This window comes from Cygnus atratus, chromosome 2 (assembly GCF_013377495.2).
Source record: "Cygnus atratus isolate AKBS03 ecotype Queensland, Australia chromosome 2, CAtr_DNAZoo_HiC_assembly, whole genome shotgun sequence".
Classification (NCBI taxonomy): domain Eukaryota; kingdom Metazoa; phylum Chordata; class Aves; order Anseriformes; family Anatidae; genus Cygnus; species Cygnus atratus.
In genome coordinates, this window is record NC_066363.1 from 21394279 (window position 1) to 21414304 (window position 20026).

General features: G+C 40.3%; 1 protein-coding gene across 1 annotated transcript in view; it reads right to left on the minus strand.

The window, feature by feature from the left end:
* LOC118247516 (macrophage mannose receptor 1-like) overlaps window positions 1–20026 on the minus strand; it is a 76237-nt gene that overhangs the window by 36521 nt on the left and 19690 nt on the right. Inside the window, exons 10-18 of the mRNA XM_050709353.1 lie at window positions 14723–14859; window positions 13500–13614; window positions 12690–12796; window positions 11355–11445; window positions 9871–10103; window positions 9064–9229; window positions 8268–8420; window positions 7723–7839; window positions 5424–5585 (exon numbers count right to left, since the gene is read on the minus strand). Of these exons, the coding sequence (XP_050565310.1) occupies window positions 5424–5585; window positions 7723–7839; window positions 8268–8420; window positions 9064–9229; window positions 9871–10103; window positions 11355–11445; window positions 12690–12796; window positions 13500–13614; window positions 14723–14859 (1281 nt within the window). The remainder of the gene's footprint in view (window positions 1–5423; window positions 5586–7722; window positions 7840–8267; window positions 8421–9063; window positions 9230–9870; window positions 10104–11354; window positions 11446–12689; window positions 12797–13499; window positions 13615–14722; window positions 14860–20026) is intronic.

The following is a 20026-nucleotide window of genomic DNA, read 5'->3' on the forward strand; positions in this document are numbered from 1 at the left end:
GTGTTAGAAAAAAATAATAGAGCTGACTGAAGTTGTTGATTTGATTGCTAAAAAGTACTAAGAAAAATATATCAGAAGAAATCTTGTTGGATTTCAGTAAAAGCAGGAAGGAACTTGATAATTTTTTAATAATTATTTTATTTGCAGGTGACATTCAAGGAGAGCATAGTGTCAGCAAGGCATGCAAAAGCAACCCAAAATGGTAAATCTGAGTGGTATCACAGACAACTTGAGACATCAAAACTGAGTTTACTGAGTGAAATTACATTTCTTACAAATCTTAAATCACAAAATGAGATGGCTCTGAGAGAGGGGTTCTCGAGGGAAAATACCTGGAGGACACAATTTCCAACTGGTTCCCTCCTCTGCCTCATAAAGTGCAAGTGCCAGCTGCACTCTGGTCCGAAGTGGGCTTTAACCTGCCTCAATTGCATGGATACTTGTAAGGGTTCAGCTCCCCAACACTGCAGAATGACTGGGGAAGTTCAGTACAGACACTGAGGCAGGCTAAAAGTTAACAGAGGAACTGATGCTTGTTACCAGCGCCTCGGGAAATGTTCCACGTGCCACATTGTGCTTGTGCCAGAGGCTGGTGTCAGCAGTGTGCTAAACTCTTGATTTTATTTATGCTAAAAAAACTGGGTTCCATTGCCTAGAAAGGAAAATTTATTCCTTTTTATTATTATTGCTTTTAAATTTCCAGCTTGCTCTCCACAGCCTAGAGAAGGCAAGTTGTGTGTAAAATGGTAAGTGCTATGGCTAAGCACTACTCCCCACGAAGTGGTTAGTGTCTAATTGGTATTTGCAGCTCACCTAAATTCTATTTTGTACTGATTTCTGCTGTTTAATGGCTTAAACTTTGTTTTCTTGCAGATTCCTCATATAATCTTCTGCATTCCTCAATTTTCAGTTCCTTTTTCTTGCATTTAAAAATGGCAAGTTGGTGTTTACTCAAGCTGACTGGTGTTTACTCAAGCTGAATTCAAAGATGTGGGGAGAGAAGCCCTCCTTTTATTAACAAGTGATTGCACAGATGGGAGCACCTCCCTTCCCCTTCCTTCAAATGGCCACCAAGGTGCTTGGGAGCAACCATACCTGTCATATTGGCACTCAGCACCTTGGCTGTGGCTTCCTGCTGCATCCACATGACTAACAAATAGTCCTACTGATGGTCCTGGTGCTTTGCCTGTTGGTAACATTCAGCAACATTCAGCTGAAGTGATATTCTAAGTGTTGCCATTTTTTTATACTCTACAGTTTATTTTCATTTCCTGTTTAATACTGTGACGCTTCTGAGAGTCAGCCTTTGGCAATCAGTGCCTAACATGATCAGTGGAGGCAAAAGTTGGCTCTATCGAGCTAAATTGAGAACGGCCATCACATATGCACGAGAGGCTGCAAGGCAAGGTCAGGTCCATGGGAAAGGAAAGTACTGGGAAACTGGGCATTGTACACATGAGAGAGGAGACACCTACATCCAGGGAAGCAGTGCTGTATGTCACTCAGGATCTACCAGCACAGTGTAAAGCTAAGAGGACTCTGAAAATTATACTAATAAAAACTGTATTTTTTTTCTACAGCATTAACAGTCAGGAGGAATGCAATGTTAAACCCTTTGGAAAGGTCAAACTATTTTAATTCACATTATTGAATGTATTACTGTTAACAATCATATTAGTAGACAGCAAAAATAAAGAAAAGAAAAAAAAAAGTCTATGCCTGAGCTTGAGAGAAAGAGAAAGAGAGAGAGGTATGGGGTATGGAATGTTTTCCATTGCAGAAAATGAAATTGGCAAAGTTTTACATCCCAAAGTTATCTGAGACAAGTATACAAAGCCCCAAGCCCCATTTTCATACTAAAGAGGATACAGCTATAAGGAACAATAAAACAGGTGGACAGCTGGAGTAAAGTTTATGGGGCAAAAGGATTTCATTATTTCAACACAGTTGGGCTTTTCCTTTTTTTTGAGTTCTTTTCACATTCAAAAAGTAATAGAAATCCAGTTCTAAATAATAATCATATTTTATTGAACTTTTATTCTCAGTAGTTTACTTTTATTTTTTTTTCAGTATGTTCATTTTTTCTTGACAATTTATTCACACTGGTGTTTTTGCTAAGATGCTTAAGAGTAACATCTTGACTCTTAGAAAAGTACAACATAAATCACTAATTCTGATTTTGTAAAATATGCATGATACAAAAGTCTGCTATTGCAAAAAGAGACAGAGGGCTTGATTTAAAATTGCAGGTGTCCTCACTGGAGAGTTTCAACAGATATAATTTCAGCATGTAACTTGCTCCTCTAAATTAGTGTGTGCCACAGGACCCATTCTCACCAATTCCTTAATGACCAAACCCATAATTTTAGAAGTGTTTCATTGACTGTTTCTCTTGATAGCTGTTTTTTTCTTTTTTTTCTTGTAGAAGTAGATTGCCATGCCAGCTCCAAGAAGAGTGAGAATAGCCAAGACAAGGAGAGGCCAAATAGAGAGATGAACAGGTGGATGAGTCTCCTCATTCCTTTCCTTGTCTGAAATGAATGCATATTACTGTGAGACACACGAGTTTTTATTTATTTATTATTATTATTATTCCATGTACAACATGAAAAACAAGGAGCTCTTCTCTCCTGTCTGAACTTGGGAGTCTGTTCAGAGTATATCTGAGCTCTGAGTTGTTGCTGATCAGTAGCCAGATCACTTTTGCTAATGATAATGTGGTCTCAGTGGATCTGGACTACAATGATACATGGAAGTATCACTTTTGCAGTATCTTCCAGTGCCTTAATGAGGGAATGGGGGAAAAATTCAAGACCTTTGGTCCATAAAGAGCAGTTCTTGAGAGCCACAATTTTAACAGTCATGATTTAGGTCATGCTTTAGGTCATGCTTTATATATGGCTAAGGGGTGCTAATTATTTGGAAATCAATTTTACAATATTTTTCTGTCAGATTATTTACAATAATACCTGTGGAATCAATTTGCAGGTTTTTACAGCCAAGTTAAAGCTCTCTGTTCTCAATGTTAGTCACTAGCTGGGTCACTGCTGAGCTTGTCAGCTCAGGGTTAGCCCTGTGGCAATCTGGTCACCCAAGAACTCATGTGCATGTGGGATTATCCTGAGAGATTTATAACCATGCATCTCAGTAACTGTCAGTAAGGCTTGTTCTCTAAAAAGGGATGACTGGAAAAAAACCATTTTAAGGTTTTTGTTTGTTTGTTTGTTTTCCTATTTAAGTTTTCTCTAATTTTCTTATGAAAGATCTTACCTTTCTCATGTAGAGGACTTCCACTTGGCTCAACTTCAATGAATATCAGAGAGAAACAATATAACACTTCATTAGAATTCATAAGTTTGACTGTTTCACTAAAATTATACAGGAACAAAAATAACCCTGAAGTATTACCATTGTGTTAAAGTCATATATGTCTATTATAAAAGGCATCATAATTTAAGCAAAAAATAAGTTGCTAAGGTTTTACCTTCCTATGTAACATTAGTAATATATTAATTAAAATCTTTATTTTGTTTTAATATTTACTAACACATAAATATTGACTTTTATTCTATGTTCATTCAAAAATCATATTCTTCTTCTAATATTAGTTTTAATTTACTAAGAACATGATGTACAACACTGGAGATTAATTTAATGTAGTATATTCTAGGAAGCTCCTCATGTTCGGCAGGATGCCACTGTTACAATTAAGTCTGAGATTCTTAAATATCTCCCCTAGAAAATACCCTGTGAACCAGGGCTTTAATCATCCAATGTGCCTATCTGTAAGAGAGGAACAGAGAGAAAGAAAATAACTAAAAAAATCTTTTGTTGTCGTTGTTGTTTAAGAAAGAAGTGTAAAATGTACTAAACTTAGAAAAGAGGAAAAATAAAACATACCAGATGTTCTTAGTCAGCAAGAAAAATTATTCTGAAAGAAGACTTCCTAAATTATCAAGAAAGTGTTTCTCCTCAAGGTTCCTTTACATTACAGTTTGGACAAGTTCACTACTGAGGGACAAGTTATGAAAGCGAAATGTAAAAGAAAACAACAACAACAAAAAAAGCAGAGTTGAACTTAAAATAAATAGATACAAAGGAACAGTAACTCCCTACTTAGGCAGGGAATGGCTATATATTAGAATATCTTACGATTCCATGGATGGATTTTAGTGGTTTCTAACTGTTTTATTTGGATAAAATACATGGTTAGCTTTTATTTGCTGATAATATTTATTTTATATTTTTTCACAGAAACTAGGACGTTAACTATTGATACCATCATTCTTTTGGTTATTTGTATACAGTCCCAACATATCTATAAAAAGAAATCTATTTCAAACCTCAGAAAGGAATGGCTGAATTATAATTCGTAAGTTCTTAGTAAAATCTTAATGACAGTTAACTGATTTACTGCCAAGGACAGGCTTATTTAAAGATGAAAATTAAAAGTGCATTGGGGATAACTGCTTCTTGGTTGTATTTTTAATCTCTCTCTCTCTTTTTTTTATTTTTTTATTTTTTTTAATTAAGCATAATGCATGATTCACTGGCGACTGGCACAAGAGTCCCCATGGTATTATATGCCAGGCCTAGGACAGAACAAAAAGCAAAATTTGCAAAATTAAACCTGGTCTCACAGATACTACAAAAGAAAGTACACAGAGTTAAAGACAGCAACAACCATTGTTTAGTTAAGATTGATTTTAGCACCTAAATTAAAAGGGTATGATAGTGCTTTCTTTGAGACAATTATAGTTTTGTATCTCCACTTGGGAATACAAGAAAAAAAAAAAAAAAAGGCACTACATTTGCTTTTTTTTTTTTTTTTTTCACCTTTAAAACTTTGGTCTGGCATATCAACTACTGGCCAAATTTTTCCAGAAGTACTGATTTGACAGGTTCTGTAGTGACTTTCTTGAAATCTTTTAACAGGAAAGTTCTCTTGATATTGCAACACAACCAGCTGTTCTTTTAGTATTCCTGACACATTTTGAGGTTGTTGAATCAGGTCCAATGTTACACTGTTTTTTGATGTTGGGCAGTAATGTAATTTTTGAGTACAATAAGCTTGAAGACGAAGCTTGAATATTCAGATAAAATCTTCCTTGCAAGATTATAACAATTATGACAATACTTAGTTCCTGGAAAAGTTATAAATTTGGATAAGTGTTTGACAGATGCCATACTAATATCTGTGTTAGGTATTCAAAAGTCTAAAAGTCTCATTCTCAATCTAGAGTGTATACAGCACATTACCATATTCCCATGTGAGAGCAGACATTACTGCAAACACAGGCAATTACAAATATCTGGAAAAGTGGGATATGCCAAACCAAACCATCAGAAATTACTTCCAGACTTCCTGTAGAGGAGTACAACAGTTACTAGTAAACAGATCTGCTCTGTTCCTAAAGATTTACCTTTGGTTTTTTTGCAGATAAATCCTTTTTCAGAAGAGCAATCAGTGTTATCCCAGTAACCAAGTGGTGCAGTCATTTCCACACAGTTGTGCTCCACACTGGACTCTTTCTCCTCCCAGTTAACAAAGTCCACTGCAGCATTGTCTAGCCACAACCACTGGTCTAAAGAGCAACATACAGAGTAATACATTTTTGAAAAACTTCCATGAGATATATAACTTCTCAGCAAATTACTTCAAAAAATTAATGAATCCATTTTTTCATTAGGAGACCACATCATTTTTCTTGCTAGGAAGAAGCCACCATCTTGAAGGAAGGTGGCTTAGGAAATGCTACACCAAAACAGTACAGAATTATTATAGGTATAATAGTATTTCATTAATTGGCATCCAAAATAACTATAGACAGAATGAGAAATTCCAGAGTACAACAGTCTTCATTACAGTTACAACTGAAAAAAGTTTTCTAAGCATTTGAGTTCTGAAAATTGCTAAAGTTGTCCTTATTATAAAAGTAGTGCCACAGCATGGAATATTAGAAATGAGACTCTGCTAGAATCTGACTGCCATTCATTATGAGTTCACATTTGTAAAAAAAGACTTCATAAAAAGGCAGTGGATTATTGTAGGAGAAATAATTCATTAATTATTTTCACAGCTAAATCATTTAATAATCATTTAATAATCGTTTAATAATACTACTTAATAGCAAAATAAGTCTTTTGATTGTATGCTGCATGCTTCAGTATCCTTCTTCTAGAAATCTGCTTTAAATTTACCATGTAATTATCTTCCAGATAGAATTGACTGCAGGATATTTTTTGCTATTGGTCAGGTTATCTATACCTGCAATATCACTTACAGGTTAACTAAATTGAGGAATCCCTCCATTCAGTGTTCATCTGGCTATCAATAAATCTCCAGAAACACCATAAATCTTTACTACATGCCCTGAACTGTTCATATATTTTGAAGAAGAGCTGTGCCATACGCATATGGAGCACCCTGCATTAGAGTGATACTGACTAGATGAGCAATTTTCCAGCACAGCCTTCTTGTAGGAAGTTATGAACAGACAGGCTCTGTTTGGTGCTTTGGAAATATCCACAGTCACGCTGTAACTTGTTGGATCCAGGATCTATTCTTCACTCAGAGGGTTGTGAGGCACTGGAAAAGGTTGCCCAGAGAGGCTGTGGATGCCCCATCACTGGAGGTGTTCAGGGCCAGGTTAGATGAGGCCCTGAGCAACCTGATCTAGTGGGTGGCATCCCTGTCTATGGCAGGGGGTTGGAACTAGATGATCCTTGAAGTCCCTTCCAACCCAAGCCATTCCATGATTCTGTGGTCTATGTGGATGGACAGCTGACCAGCTTCTGACCACCACTAGAAACAGATTGTAGATCAACACAATGCACATAACATATGTCTAGAGAGAAGGAGAGGTAAAGGGGTGGGCAGAACATTTGTATAGCTATTTATACAGATAGTGACCAAATTTATAAGAGAACATTTGAATCATCCAAGTTTTGATAGCTATTGCACTTTTTTTATTTTTGTCATTTAGGAAGAAGCCTGGTCCTTTTCAAAGACAGCCCAAGTCACCATGTCAAGCAACACTGTTCTTAGAAGAAAGTATACTCAAACAGTTACAATGCCAGTAGGGTCTCATCTTTCTTCGCGGAGACAGTAACAGGTCACAATGATTATTTTGCACATTTTGACTATTGTGTTGATTTTAACTCACATCCTGGGTCTGAGCTTTTTCTAGCATTTCCAGGGTGGTAGAGAGCAACATGATCTGGAAGTCAGCCAGATAATTCAGCCTAATTACAATATATACATTTTTTCACAATGGGAAGACTGAGGTCAAAAACCCAGAAGAGACAACCTGGGTAAGGCACAACTCAGAACAAATCTGCTGACTAAAATGTGGAGATTGTGTCAGAGAGGCAGGAAGTTTCTTTTTTTCCTGGATCATAGGTGAATCATAAGGTTCAGATTAAGGTTCAGGGAGGTTACTTCCTCACAAAGCATTCAGTGATGTTCCCTGGGAGACAGAAGCATCATCATAGTGTTCACTTCATTTCATTAGTGTAAATTATCTGCCAGCTCAGGTGGTAGGATAAACTTTTTGTATCAAATAAGGACCATCCGATTGTCATGAATGATATCTCTATATATATTGCTGTTAAGCATTAAAAAAGTAAAATTAGATGCTGCATTTTTTTGTAAAAGTAAAGTTATCCTCTTTTAATGTTAGAAAAGCATTTTAAAATTAAATATTGAAAGTAAGACATTACCATCCACATTTCTGTAAAGTCCTATCCAGAAGCCTCCCACTTTGTTTGCAAGTGGTTGTATCATATGAATCAGAAAGTCAGATTCATCCACGTTTTCTACTGAAACCAAGGTAGCACCTGAAAGGCATTAACAAGCAAACAACCATAACCTACACGAGCAACTACTAAAATGACCTCCTCTTTTAAGTCTGTAAAAATGGAAACTTTCAAAAGTTTTATGCGTGCTGGCTTCACCCATTTCTTCTCCAAAAGTTGGACTCGACAATCCTTCTGGGTCCTTTCCAGTTCAGGATAGTCTATGATTCTATGATTCTTGTGGAGGACAGAGCCCTGCAAGTGCTTGGTGGCCATGGTTCCCCACCACTTCACCCAGGATGGTGCCCCAGAGGCCAGAGACTGACAGGGAGCTTCTGTACTCCATCTAAATCTGCAAATTTAGGTAAATAAAGTATTTAAATGATATTTTTTAAAACAATCTTTTTACATTTTTGTGTGTTTTGTATAAATTTCTACTAATCTTGTCAGTCAACAGAGAAGCCTCTCACCGAACCGAGTGCACTCAAGGGAAGCCAGGGCCCAGCTTGTTGCAGCTGACGCTTCGATGTAGTAGCAGTGGCCATGGTAAGGGATCCAAGCTTGCAGGCCTGCTGATTCAGGGCAGTCTCCAGGCAGCTGAGCAGGGTCAGTAGGAGCTACAACTAAAGATGACATATGGTCTGAAATTGGTATTGTATTATGAGCAACCCACCAAGCAGGACATGTGCATAAATAGGGTGGGATTTCTCCCACTAAGCATTAACTTCCTAGACCTCTGCTCCTGACTGTTCCTCCAGGCCCCCAGCCCAGACACTGGAGAAAGCTAGGCAGTCAGCAGTACAAAACGCCTTACTTCTCCAATCACATTTCTCAAGACAAGGAAGCAAAGCACATCCTGCAATACCTAACTAAGTGGCTTGTAGTATTGTGAGGAAAACAAACCCTGAGAAATGATGACACCCATCCCAAATCTGTATTCTCACATCACAGCAGGCTCTTGTAGGCTAATGAGTACTGCAGTCCCACATCATACAGCTGCCTGCTGTCTGTGTGTGGTCACTATAGGAAGATGCCATCAGTGGAGCATACTTCCACCAAATCAGTGCAACTCCTATTCACTTCTGTTGGTCTGCAGGTCTTGCACTGCATACAATGACCAAACATACAGCTGGAAAATTTAACTCGGAAGCTCCCTTGAATCTCAAATATGGAACAGTCTATATCATGCAACCTTAAAACCCCAAGGAGAGAAAACAACACACTTCTACAAAATCATACAATGTGCGAGTACATTCATTTGCTTACCATCTGATATCTTGCAAACTGAGAAGTAGCTTTCATTGCAGGATGCTGTTCTCCAGGTACCATGAAGGTCTAAATAGACACAAGCATTTTTCTCCTTTGGCTCCCCCACTGCCCACTTAGTGAATTTGGTTTTCCAGTTATCAATCCATTTGTAATAGCTCCCAGTCTGAAAACAGTTAAGTTTTGGTAATTTTGGTAAGTTTTTGGTAAAATTGTGTGTGTGTGTGTGTGTGTGTTTTCCATATAAAAAGTTCTGACACATAATGTTCCATGTTTATTGGAATTTTCCAGAAAAAAAAAAGGGGGGGGGGGGGCAGGGGGGGGAAGGAAAAAGCCCTTTAAAACCCTTTGCTGCTCTGTTTTTTTAAAACACTGTTCACTGTACTAAGCAATGTCACTGAATGCTGTAGGTACGAGTTACATGCATTCTACATATGAACTGTGCTGTGTTCAACAGCACATTACTTTTTGGGAGGTTTTTTGGAAGTAACACAAATTTCTAAAACACAGGAAGAAAATCAGATAAGTCCATCTTAAGTTATGTAGAAAATCTCATCTCAAGAGAAGCAATTAAAAATCATTCACCTCCTCTAATCTGCTTCATTTAAATTTAGTCTGTAAGCAATTTGATGAGTAAAGAGTATTTGTCAGTAAACAGTCAAAATCAGACATAAAATCATTACACACATGGTGAAACCATTTACATGATGATTGTTTCAGCACTTTTACAAGGTGGGCATCCAGCAGGACTATAAGAAGCAGGAGAGCTCATCAAGCACCTGAACTTCCCATCTGTTCAGCACTTACCATGTTGCTGTTAAGACCAATCCATACAGGCTTTCCATATTTCAACATCTGAATCCACAGGAAGGAATGGATGTAGGCATCTGAAATGCTGGCAAGTTCTGCATGTTTGTCTTGACAGTTTTTTCTAGCCTCTTCCCATTGCATTTCAGACGAGATGATTAAATAGCTACTGTCACCATAACGAGCAAAGTCAGAGGATGGATTTGTTGCTGGTACTTCAAACTGCGTGGTAACTATGGAGAGAAAGTTGAATGCATGAATTTAAAACATACCATGGATATCTAACATACAAGAAATTAAAAGAATAAAAAAAGTGCAAAATAGCCAAAAGTCAAAATATTCATTTAAGCTCATGAGCAATTTGTAAATGAAAAACAAACAAAAAATTTTAAAACCAAATTTGTTAATGTAAAAAGCAGATTAAAATCCCATGAAGTAGGCAGTATATTTTTCTAGGTGCCTGACTCATAAATTGGGTATTTGAGGTCCTATACTTCTATATATTTTGACTAAATCTGGATATCTGAGTAACTGGTACAGAGGTTTTAGGGCTAGTATTTTAAGGCATTTACTGTTGTTCTCTATTATCACAACTTGAGACTTTGATACTTGATGTTAATTGACCACCACTCCTTGTTCACTCTAAGTCACTAGCCTGTCCATGAGGTGAACGCTGTCTGAACATTTGAGCCAAGCAGGGTCTATTTCTACCCTGTGAATCAGTGATGTGTATAGAACAGTTGTATGTGGGATTATATGAGATAAAAATGCCTCTCTAAAACTCTTGCAAAACTTACTTGCTGTGCAGTGAGATGGGTTTCTCACAAACAAGTTAGCTACATTGAGAGTGAACAAGCTGCAGAAGCTGATTGAAATGAGGCAGCTAGTTTTTACTAATGGTGTGATAAAGGTGAGGTAAAACTGTTTTGTTACCCATGCTTTGGCTCCTCCATTCCTATTGCATGGCTGGGCTGATGCAATTTGCATGATTACAAATCTATAGCAGGAGAATAAACATTCATTACTTGTTTTGGTGTAAAACGTTCTTCAACAATTAAGACACGGCCAAGAGGCTGTACATTTTAACAGACTTCATATGACATTCACAGAGGAAGATTACATGCTCTACTCAGAGATAGACAGGAGTATGAAACTCCATGGTTTTACATTGCACTTAAAGAGGATGCCAAAAAGTCTTCTGTTTCACTAAGAAATCTGTTTTCAAGTATTATTCTCTAGTATTATTTGTGATTTAGGTACATAATCCTAACTGAGATAGTGGATCCTCTCCAGTAATATCTGCAGTGCAAAAAGTACTTTAAAAACAGTCTTCTCTTAAGACTGGTGGTGCTCAGAAAACCTGAGAGACTCAGAATGAGACTCAAATCTAGAAAAAATCATATCGGTTTTCCATGCATTTCATATTATGCTTGTCTAATTGAGCTACTTATTCCGTTTAGGAGACTGGGTTAAACAGAACTCACGTGAATTCATTTGGCATATATAACCTCTCTCATTTTCACAGCTATCATCTCGCCATTTCCCATCCGACTGTATGATGAAAACACAATCAGTCTGAAAGAGAGGACAATGTATGCAGTCATTAGAAAAGGCAAACAGGATGTGGTGAGGTGCTCCTATATTCCTAATGCAAGCCTGATGACATAGAAGAGAGGTGAGAAGAGAGGAGTTTGCTGAGTACCTTTGTAATTAGTTCATTTTGCCAAAGTTCAAATTGGCTTGACCTGGTATTTTTTAACAACCCATTTGACCTAGGCTGTCACTGATACCAGTCAAAGTTTGAAAGAATCGTTTATAAAAACAGTCCCACTAGTTTTATTAAGAATCCTTTAATGACTACAGAAGTTATTAGGGTACCTACAATACGTCTTCTCAATGCTGATTCACAATTATATACAGCTACTTAAAAATAAAAATAAAAAAATCCATGCATGAAAAAAATAATATATGAACTATTATTGAAAACAATAGTCTGGATTTATCTTAACAGAAGTAGTCTATCTTGCAGAAAGCATGAACTCTCTATCAGTTGTTTGCAGTCGTTATCAAGTTATCATTATCAGGTATTTTGGGGAACAACCAAAATTTCCCTTTACTTCCTTATTCTTAATTTCTTCAAGACTTCCTTCAGATGTCTCCCCTAGTTTCAGGATTGGCCTTGTCCATCTTTCAGCATTTCTGAGCATATCCAAGTTTCTCCGCTATACTGACTTAAATAAGTTTTAATCATAAAAACTCTGACTGATGGCAGTTGTCAAAAGCTTTCTGTGACCAGTTGCCTATCATTTCCGCAGAAACTATGCATGTCCTTCCTTTGGGAAGGAGATTTAATTTCAGCAGAATGATTTCCCTTTTGCTGAAAATGTCCTTTTGTACCATTAGAAACTAATGAAACTATGTGGGATCATATTGTCCAGAAATGGGACCCGTAGGTAGACAAATACATGTTTCAACAATAACCTTAATTTTGGTTTATTGTAACTTTTCTCTGCTTGGTGTTGTAACTTTAATGTCAGTGGTAATGTGGTTTGTGCGGGAATTGGTTTAATATATTCCTCTCTGGGCTTGTTTTACAGAACTGGTATTTTACAACAGTTCAGATGAAAAGCACAATGTCCTTCTTCAGAATCTCTGCCAAATATTCTTGGTATATTTGGAACGGATATCAGGTACTTTGCTAAGCCCATTCTGCTTGCAAAAAAGTCTTGTTTCAGCATCTTGTTATTGGTGCTGTAGCTTCCCCTTAAGAAAAATTATCTGGTTGCCTAAGATACACAGGTTACTTAAATTTTCTGTACCTCTACAGTGTTGTCTGTCAACCAGTCAAAGTCATAATAGTTGAAGTAGGCTTGTGCCTTTTCTGGTGCACCGCTAACCCAATTGGTATAGGAAACAGTGCTCCCATCTGTCCAAAGAAATGTGGACTCTGTTGATTTCATTCATCCCAATCCAAACATTAGTTGTAGCATCCTTTAAATGATAGTGGAGGAAAGCTAGAGGGAAGCAAAGAACTCATTAATGAAAGCTCATCATGACTCACCCAAAGCATGAAAAGATGTGGACAAGTTCAAAACTGGAGCCATATTAAAAGGATAACATTTCCCAATATAGAACCCATCTGCTTTTAACTAACTTTTAGAAAAGCATCTGTAGGAACTTACACTATACAAGCATTAAGGTTGGAAAAAATAGCCAAAAAAAAAAAAAAAGACACTCTGGAGCAAATTAAAAAATGTCCTATTGCCTATTACATATGCACATGTAGCATTTCAGAAAATCGTATTGCCAGTTTGCCAGTGAGAGCAAGAGAGACAGAGAATACAGATGTCAGGTTGAGAGATTTGTGCAACCACACTCAAAACAGACTGGAAGTTTCATGAAAACTGAGCAGCTGAAAGAACTAGAAACACACATTATTTCTTACATGTAATAATTTAGCTACTGTTTCACACTTCAGAATTAAAACCAAGCACAAACTGACCTGGCTAATAAGACATTTTCAGCTGTCAATTTGCTTATGTATTTTGGAAAGTATAGTACTTTCCTTAGTAGGAGATGAATATTTTTCTTTGAGAGGTAACATGTTTCAGTAAAGCCTGAATATGTACCTTGCACTTGCTCATTTGGTACTGTAGCCAGGTTTCCTCCCAGATTAATACAAACATCTCGTGCATCATGCCACACAAGTTTTCTTGTTATATTGGAAGCAAAAATTTTGAAACACTGGGGAAAAAAAAAAAAAAAAAAAAAAAAAGCAAGCAATTTACTCGAACAAATACGGAAACTTATTTATGAATAGTATCAACCACTTACAGGACACTATCACTATTTCTCCAGAAAAAGAAAACAGGGCTAAAATAAATGACGGATTTCAAGAGTGCTAAATTAATGGTGTGCAAGATCTTTGCATAAAGTACATATATCTGTTGAAGTAGATATTTGGCCCCTCTCTTCACCCAAGGTGCAACCCAGGAACTGAGTATCATCTGAATTTATCATAATGACATCAGGTCTATAAACCTGCTTCACATTTTCTTCTGCCTGCTTCTTACAGGAACAGAAGGATCATTTAAGTTCAAGAAAATGTGGCTTTGGGTAACACAGCAGCAGAAAATGATCTCCACTGCTCCTTGTCCTGCTTCCAATGACTGTGATTATAACTGCTCATCCTGCCAAACTGTGTGAAATATCACTGACATGTTGACCCAACATTTTGAGGACGCAAGTGCAGTGCAGAGTGTGTAGAGCAGAAAAAACAGCCCTTGGCAAATGGAGTTTCACCTCCAGTTGTTACAAATTCTTATGTTACAGCAACGAGGACTTCCAGACTAGGACTGTATGTGAAATCGCTTTCAAAACAATTGTAGTTTGGCATCATGTTTCTGAACTCAGAGCTTTGGGAACTCCTATACAAGCCAACAGGATTATTAAAATGCTTTCTTTCTAAATCACTCCACCTGAAGAGTTTTTTGTTGTTGTTGTTGTTGTTGTTTGTTTTTTTTTGAAACCAACCATTATAAACTTCAGTTCCTAACATAAATACGTAACACAGGAGAGAAGTATTATTAAACAGCAATAATGTATTTTAAGCTTGCACAGGCTATGTTCTCTGAAAGTTATTCAGCATACACCTATTTTTACTGTATTCGTCTGCAAAGTTAAATGTCTAGTTACCTCCAGAAAAGTCCAGCTACCTACCCAGCATGTACTGACTGGGTAATTACACTGCAGATTTATTTCATAATCATATTTTTCATACACATATTTTTTACGGTTCTTTTTTTCAGTCCCACTGTCATACATAATTCACTTAAGATGCTTGTTGACATACCGTGTTGTTAAAGAGAAGCCAGCTTTCTGGACATCCTCCAGGAGGCAATGGAGAAGCAAACGTTGAATTAATAGAGCTATTATGCTTTTCACATACAAATTTATTGGAGGAACCACAGTTTACATCGTTCCACAAACCTAAAAATAGTTAGATTGAGTAAACAAGTCAAGATGTTATAACATTTGTAACAATAATATATCACTCCCTATTTTGAGTAAGAAAGAGGGTAATCTCCGTTTCTCAGACCATCAAAGTGATTAAAAGACATGCATGCTATATTTATGCAACCAGCTATTGTTTACAAACGGAAGGTCTTTATGGACCATAAGGATGATCAAAGAGCTGGAGCACCTCTCCTATGAAGACAGGCTGAGGAAGTTGGGGTTGTTCAGCCTGGAGAAGAGAAGGCTCTGGGGAGACCTTATAGGAGCCTTCCAGTACCTAAAGGGAGTCTACAGGAAAGCTGGGGAGGGACTCTTTGTCGGGGGGTGTGGTGACAGGACAAAGACTAATGGTTTTAAACTGAAAGAGGGTGCATTTAGATTAGATATGAGGAAGAAATTCTTGACTATGAGGGTGGTGAGGAACAGGTTGCCCAGAGAAGCTGTGGGTGTCCCATCACTGGAAATGCTAAAGGCCAGGCTGGATTGGGCTTTGGCAACCTGGTCTGGTGGGAGGTGTCCCTGCCTATGGCAGGGGGTTGGAACTGAATGATCTTTAAGGTCCCTCCCAACCCAAACCATTCTATGATTTTGTGATTCAATGACTTTTGCTGCTCAACACTATTAGTTTGTGGGCTACTGCCTAGCAATTGCAAAAAAAAAAAAGGCAAGTGACTCAGAAGAAATGCTCTATCATCAGTTAACTCCATTCCACCCTCCCTACCCCCACCCACATCAAGACAACTGAATAGGAGAATTACAGAAGACAGAGGATGAGAAAAAAAAATAAAGATCTGATGAATATACCTTTATCAGAACACAATCTACTACGTTTTATATCTCAGGTTTCAGCTTGATCTGAGAGCAAAGTAACCACTGCAGATCTGACTGAGCCAGTTGAAGTTCTCATATTAGCACAGCTGTAGCGCTTTGAATGCTGTAGCTTAATTTGAATGTCTGACCCTGCTGCTCTTCTTCCAGGGCTCTCCACAGTATCTATACCTGTTTATGATTTGTTCAAGCCATGGCATCATTACATTGCAGGCAGCAGTGGTAATACACCAGCAAGCAAATTTGAAAGCAGATGTAAAATGGATGAGATAGGAAATTCTGGATCAGTCTGAGTGCACATTATAATGTTCGAGTGTGTTATAAAATATTTGATATTTTTAACTCATTGGCTTTTACTTTCAACTCCCTTTCTTCTATAGCTGAATCATAAATATTTTCTCAAGTTCATAGGAGTAAAGATAGGCTCTGCTCATCTATCAGGTTTTTACTTAGAGAAGTAGTAAAAAACCCTATAATGTGTAGTGTCAATCCTATAAATGCAGACACAGATGCCCACATTAAATTACACATGGTGCTAAAGTCTCCCCCTTCTAAAGACATAGACTCCTCCATGACTGGAGTTTATGCCTGTTACCACATCTTGTTAGCTTGTCCCTCTTCGGAAATTTCTGAAAACAGCTGTAAAAGACTGCATTGCAGCTAAAGGCAGAAGTTTGACACCATCAATTATAATCCACATGAAGAGAAGTAAAATCTAATAGTTTAGACTTGTTACTTACCTGGCTTTGACAACATTACCACACAATTTTTCTCATTATTTGCAAAGTTGGGTTCATTAGGAGCCCAGGCCACATAGACACAGACACAGACACAGACACAGATTTCTAGGTTGGAAGAGACCTCAAGATCATCGAGTCCAACCTCCGACCTAACACTAAGTACTCCACTAAACCATATCACTAAGCTCTACATCTAAACGTCTTTTAAAGACCTCCAGGGATGGCGACTCCACCACCTCCCTGGGCAGCCCGTTCCAATGCTTAATAACCCTTTCGGTAAAGAAGTACTTCCTAACATCCAACCTAAAACTCCCCTGTCGCAACTTTCGCCCATTCCCCCTCGTCCTGTCACCAGGCACGTGGGAGAACAGACCAACCCCCACCTCACTACAGCTTCCTTTAAGGTAACTGTAGAGAGCGATAAGGTCGCCCCTGAGCCTCCTCTTCTCCAGGCTGAACAAGCCCAGCTCCCTCAGCCACTCCTCGTAAGACTTGTTCTCCAGACCCCTCACCAGCTTGGTCGCCCTTCTCTGGACTCGCTCGAGCACGTCCATGTCCTTCCTGTAGCGAGGGGCCCAAAACTGAACACAGTACTCGAGGTGCGGCCTCACCAGAGCCGAGTACAGGGGGACAATCACCTCCCTAGACCTGCTGGCCACACTGCTTCTTATACAGGCCAGGATGCTGTTGGCCTTCTTGGCCACCTGAGCACACTGCTGGCTCATATTCAGCCGACTATCAACCAATACTCCCAGGTCCTTCTCGGCCAGGCAGCTTTCCAACCACTCATCTCCCAGCCTGTAGCTCTGCTTGGGGTTGTTGCGCCCCAGGTGCAGGACCCGGCACTTGGCCTTGTTGAACTTCATACAGTTGACCTCAGCCCATCGCTCCAGCCTATCCAGATCCTCCTGCAGAGCCTTCCTGCCCTCGAGCAGATCGACACACGCACTTAGCTTGGTGTCATCTGCAAACTTACTGAGGGTGCACTGGACGCCCTCATCCAGATCATCGATAAAGATATTAAAGAGGACCGGCCCCAGTACCGAGCCCTGGGGGACACCACTTGTGACCAGCCTCCAACCAGATTTGACTCCATTCACCACAACTCTCTGGGCCCGGCTATCCAGCCAGTTTCTAACCCAGCGAAGCGTACGCCAGTCCAAGCCCCGAGCAGCCAGTTTCTTGAGGAGAATGTTGTGGGGAACGGTGTCAAAAGCCTTACTGAGGTCAAGGTAAACCACATCCACAGCCCTTCCCTCATCCACCAAGCGCGTCACTTTGTCATAGAAGGAGATCAGGTTCGTCAAGCAGGACCTGCCTTTCATAAACCCATGCTGACTGGGCCTGATCGCCTGCTCGCCCTGCAAGTGCCGCGTGATGACCCTCAAGATAATCTGCTCCATGAGCTTTCCTGGCACTGAGGTCAAACTGACAGGCCTATAGTTACCCGGGTCTGCCCTCCGGCCCTTCTTATAGATGGGCGTCACATTGGCTAGCCGCCAGTCAACTGGGACCTCCCCCGATAGCCAGGACTGCCGATAAATGATGGAAAGCGGCTCGGCCAGCTCCTCCGCCAGTTCTTTCAGTACCCTCGGGTGCATCCCATCCGGCCCCATCGACTTGCGCACATCCAAGCTTCTTAGCAGGTCGCCAACCATTTCCTCATGAATAGCAAAGGCCACATCCTGCTCCCCATCCCCTTCCGCCAGCTCAGGGCACTGGGTATCCAGAGAACAACCGGTATTGCCGCTAAAGACTGAGGCAAAGGCGGCATTAAGCACCTCAGCCTTTTCTTCATCCTTAGTAACTAGGTTTCCCCTCGCATCCAGTAAAGGATGGAGATTCTCCTTAGTCCTCCATTTCGCATTGATATATTTGTAAAAGGATTTTTTGTTGTCTTTAACGGCAGTAGCCAGGTTGAGCTCCAGATGAGCTTTGGCCTTTCTAATTTTCTCCCTGCACAGCCTCGCTACATCCTTGTAGTCCTCCTCAGCGGCCCGCCCTTTTTTCCAAAGATTATAAACCCTCTTTTTTCTGCTAAGCACAAGCCGCAACTCTCTGTTGAGCTAGGCCGGTCTTCTTCCACGCCGGCTCGTCTTTGGGCACGTGGGGACGGACCGCTCCTGTGCCGTTAAGATTTCCTTCTTGAGGAGCGCCCAGCCTTCCTGGACTCCTCTGCCCTTCAGAACCGCCTCCCAAGGGACTCGGCCAACCAGCGTCCTGAGCAGCTCAAAGTCAGCCCTCCGGAAGTCCAATACAGCAGTTTTACTGGTCCCCTTCCTGGCCTCGCCAAGAATAGAGAACTTTACCATTTCGTGGTCACTCTGTCCAAGACAGTTTCCGACCACCACATCTCCCACCAGTCCTTCTCTGTTTGTGAAGAGAAGGTCTAGCGGGGCACCACCCCTGGTGGGTTCACTGACCAGCTGCGTCAGGAAGCTATCTCCCACGCTCTCCAGAAACCTCCTAGACTGCTTTCTCCGTGCCGTGTTGTGTTTCCAGGATATATCCGGGAAGTTGAAGTCCCCCACGAGGACAAGCGCCGACGATTTTGCAACTTCTGTCAGTTGCCTACAAAACTCCTCATCCGTCTCCTCATCCTGGTTCGGCGGTCTATAACAGACCCCGACCAGGACGCTAGCCTTGCCGGCCTTCCCGCGGATCCTAACCCACAGGGATTCAACCTTATCATTCCCAGCCTGGAGTTCCACAACATCAAAAGATTCTCTAATGTAGAGAGCCACGCCACCACCCCCTCTGTGCTGCCTGTCCCTCCTGAAGAGCCGATAGCCAGGCATTGCAGCACTCCAGTCATGGGAGCGGTCCCACCACGTCTCCGTGATGGCAACCAAGTCGTAGCCTTCCTGCTGCACAATGGCTTCCAGCTCCTCCTGTTTGTTACCCATGCTGCGTGCATTAGTGTAGATGCACTTCAGCTGGGCCATCGCCTTCTTCCCCAGCCTAGCCATTGTTTTCCCCCGGCACGGCTCCAACAAGCCTTGTTTGAGCCCCGTCCCCCTTCTCGCCTAGTTTAAAGCTCTCTCTATGAGCCCCGCCAGCTCCTGGCCTAGGATCCGTTTTCCCCTTGGAGATAGGGACCCATCTGAGGCCATCAGGCCGGGTGCCGAGTAAAGCTCCCCATGGTGAAAAAACCCAAAATTTCTGTGCCGGCACCAGTCTCTGAGCCACCTATTAACCACGTGAGCTTTCCATGTCCTCTCCGTGCCTCTCCCTCCCCCCGTAGGGATAGACGAAAACACCACCTGCACTCCCGCTCCCTCCACCAATCGTCCCAGCCCCCTATAGTCCTGTTTGATAGCCTTGAGGCTTCTCTTTTCAAGATCATCACTGCCAGCCTGGACTATCAAAAGCGGGTAATAGTCAGAGGGGCGAACCAGGTTTGGAAGCTTCCTGGTAACGTCTCTGACCCTGGCCCCAGGGAGGCAGCAGACTTCCCTATATAGGTTACTGGAGTCCCATCTACCCAGCTTAAATAAAAGATACAAAAATAGTTATTAGTTAATACACTTCAGTTATTAGATGAAGATTCTAATGAACATCTCACCATGAAG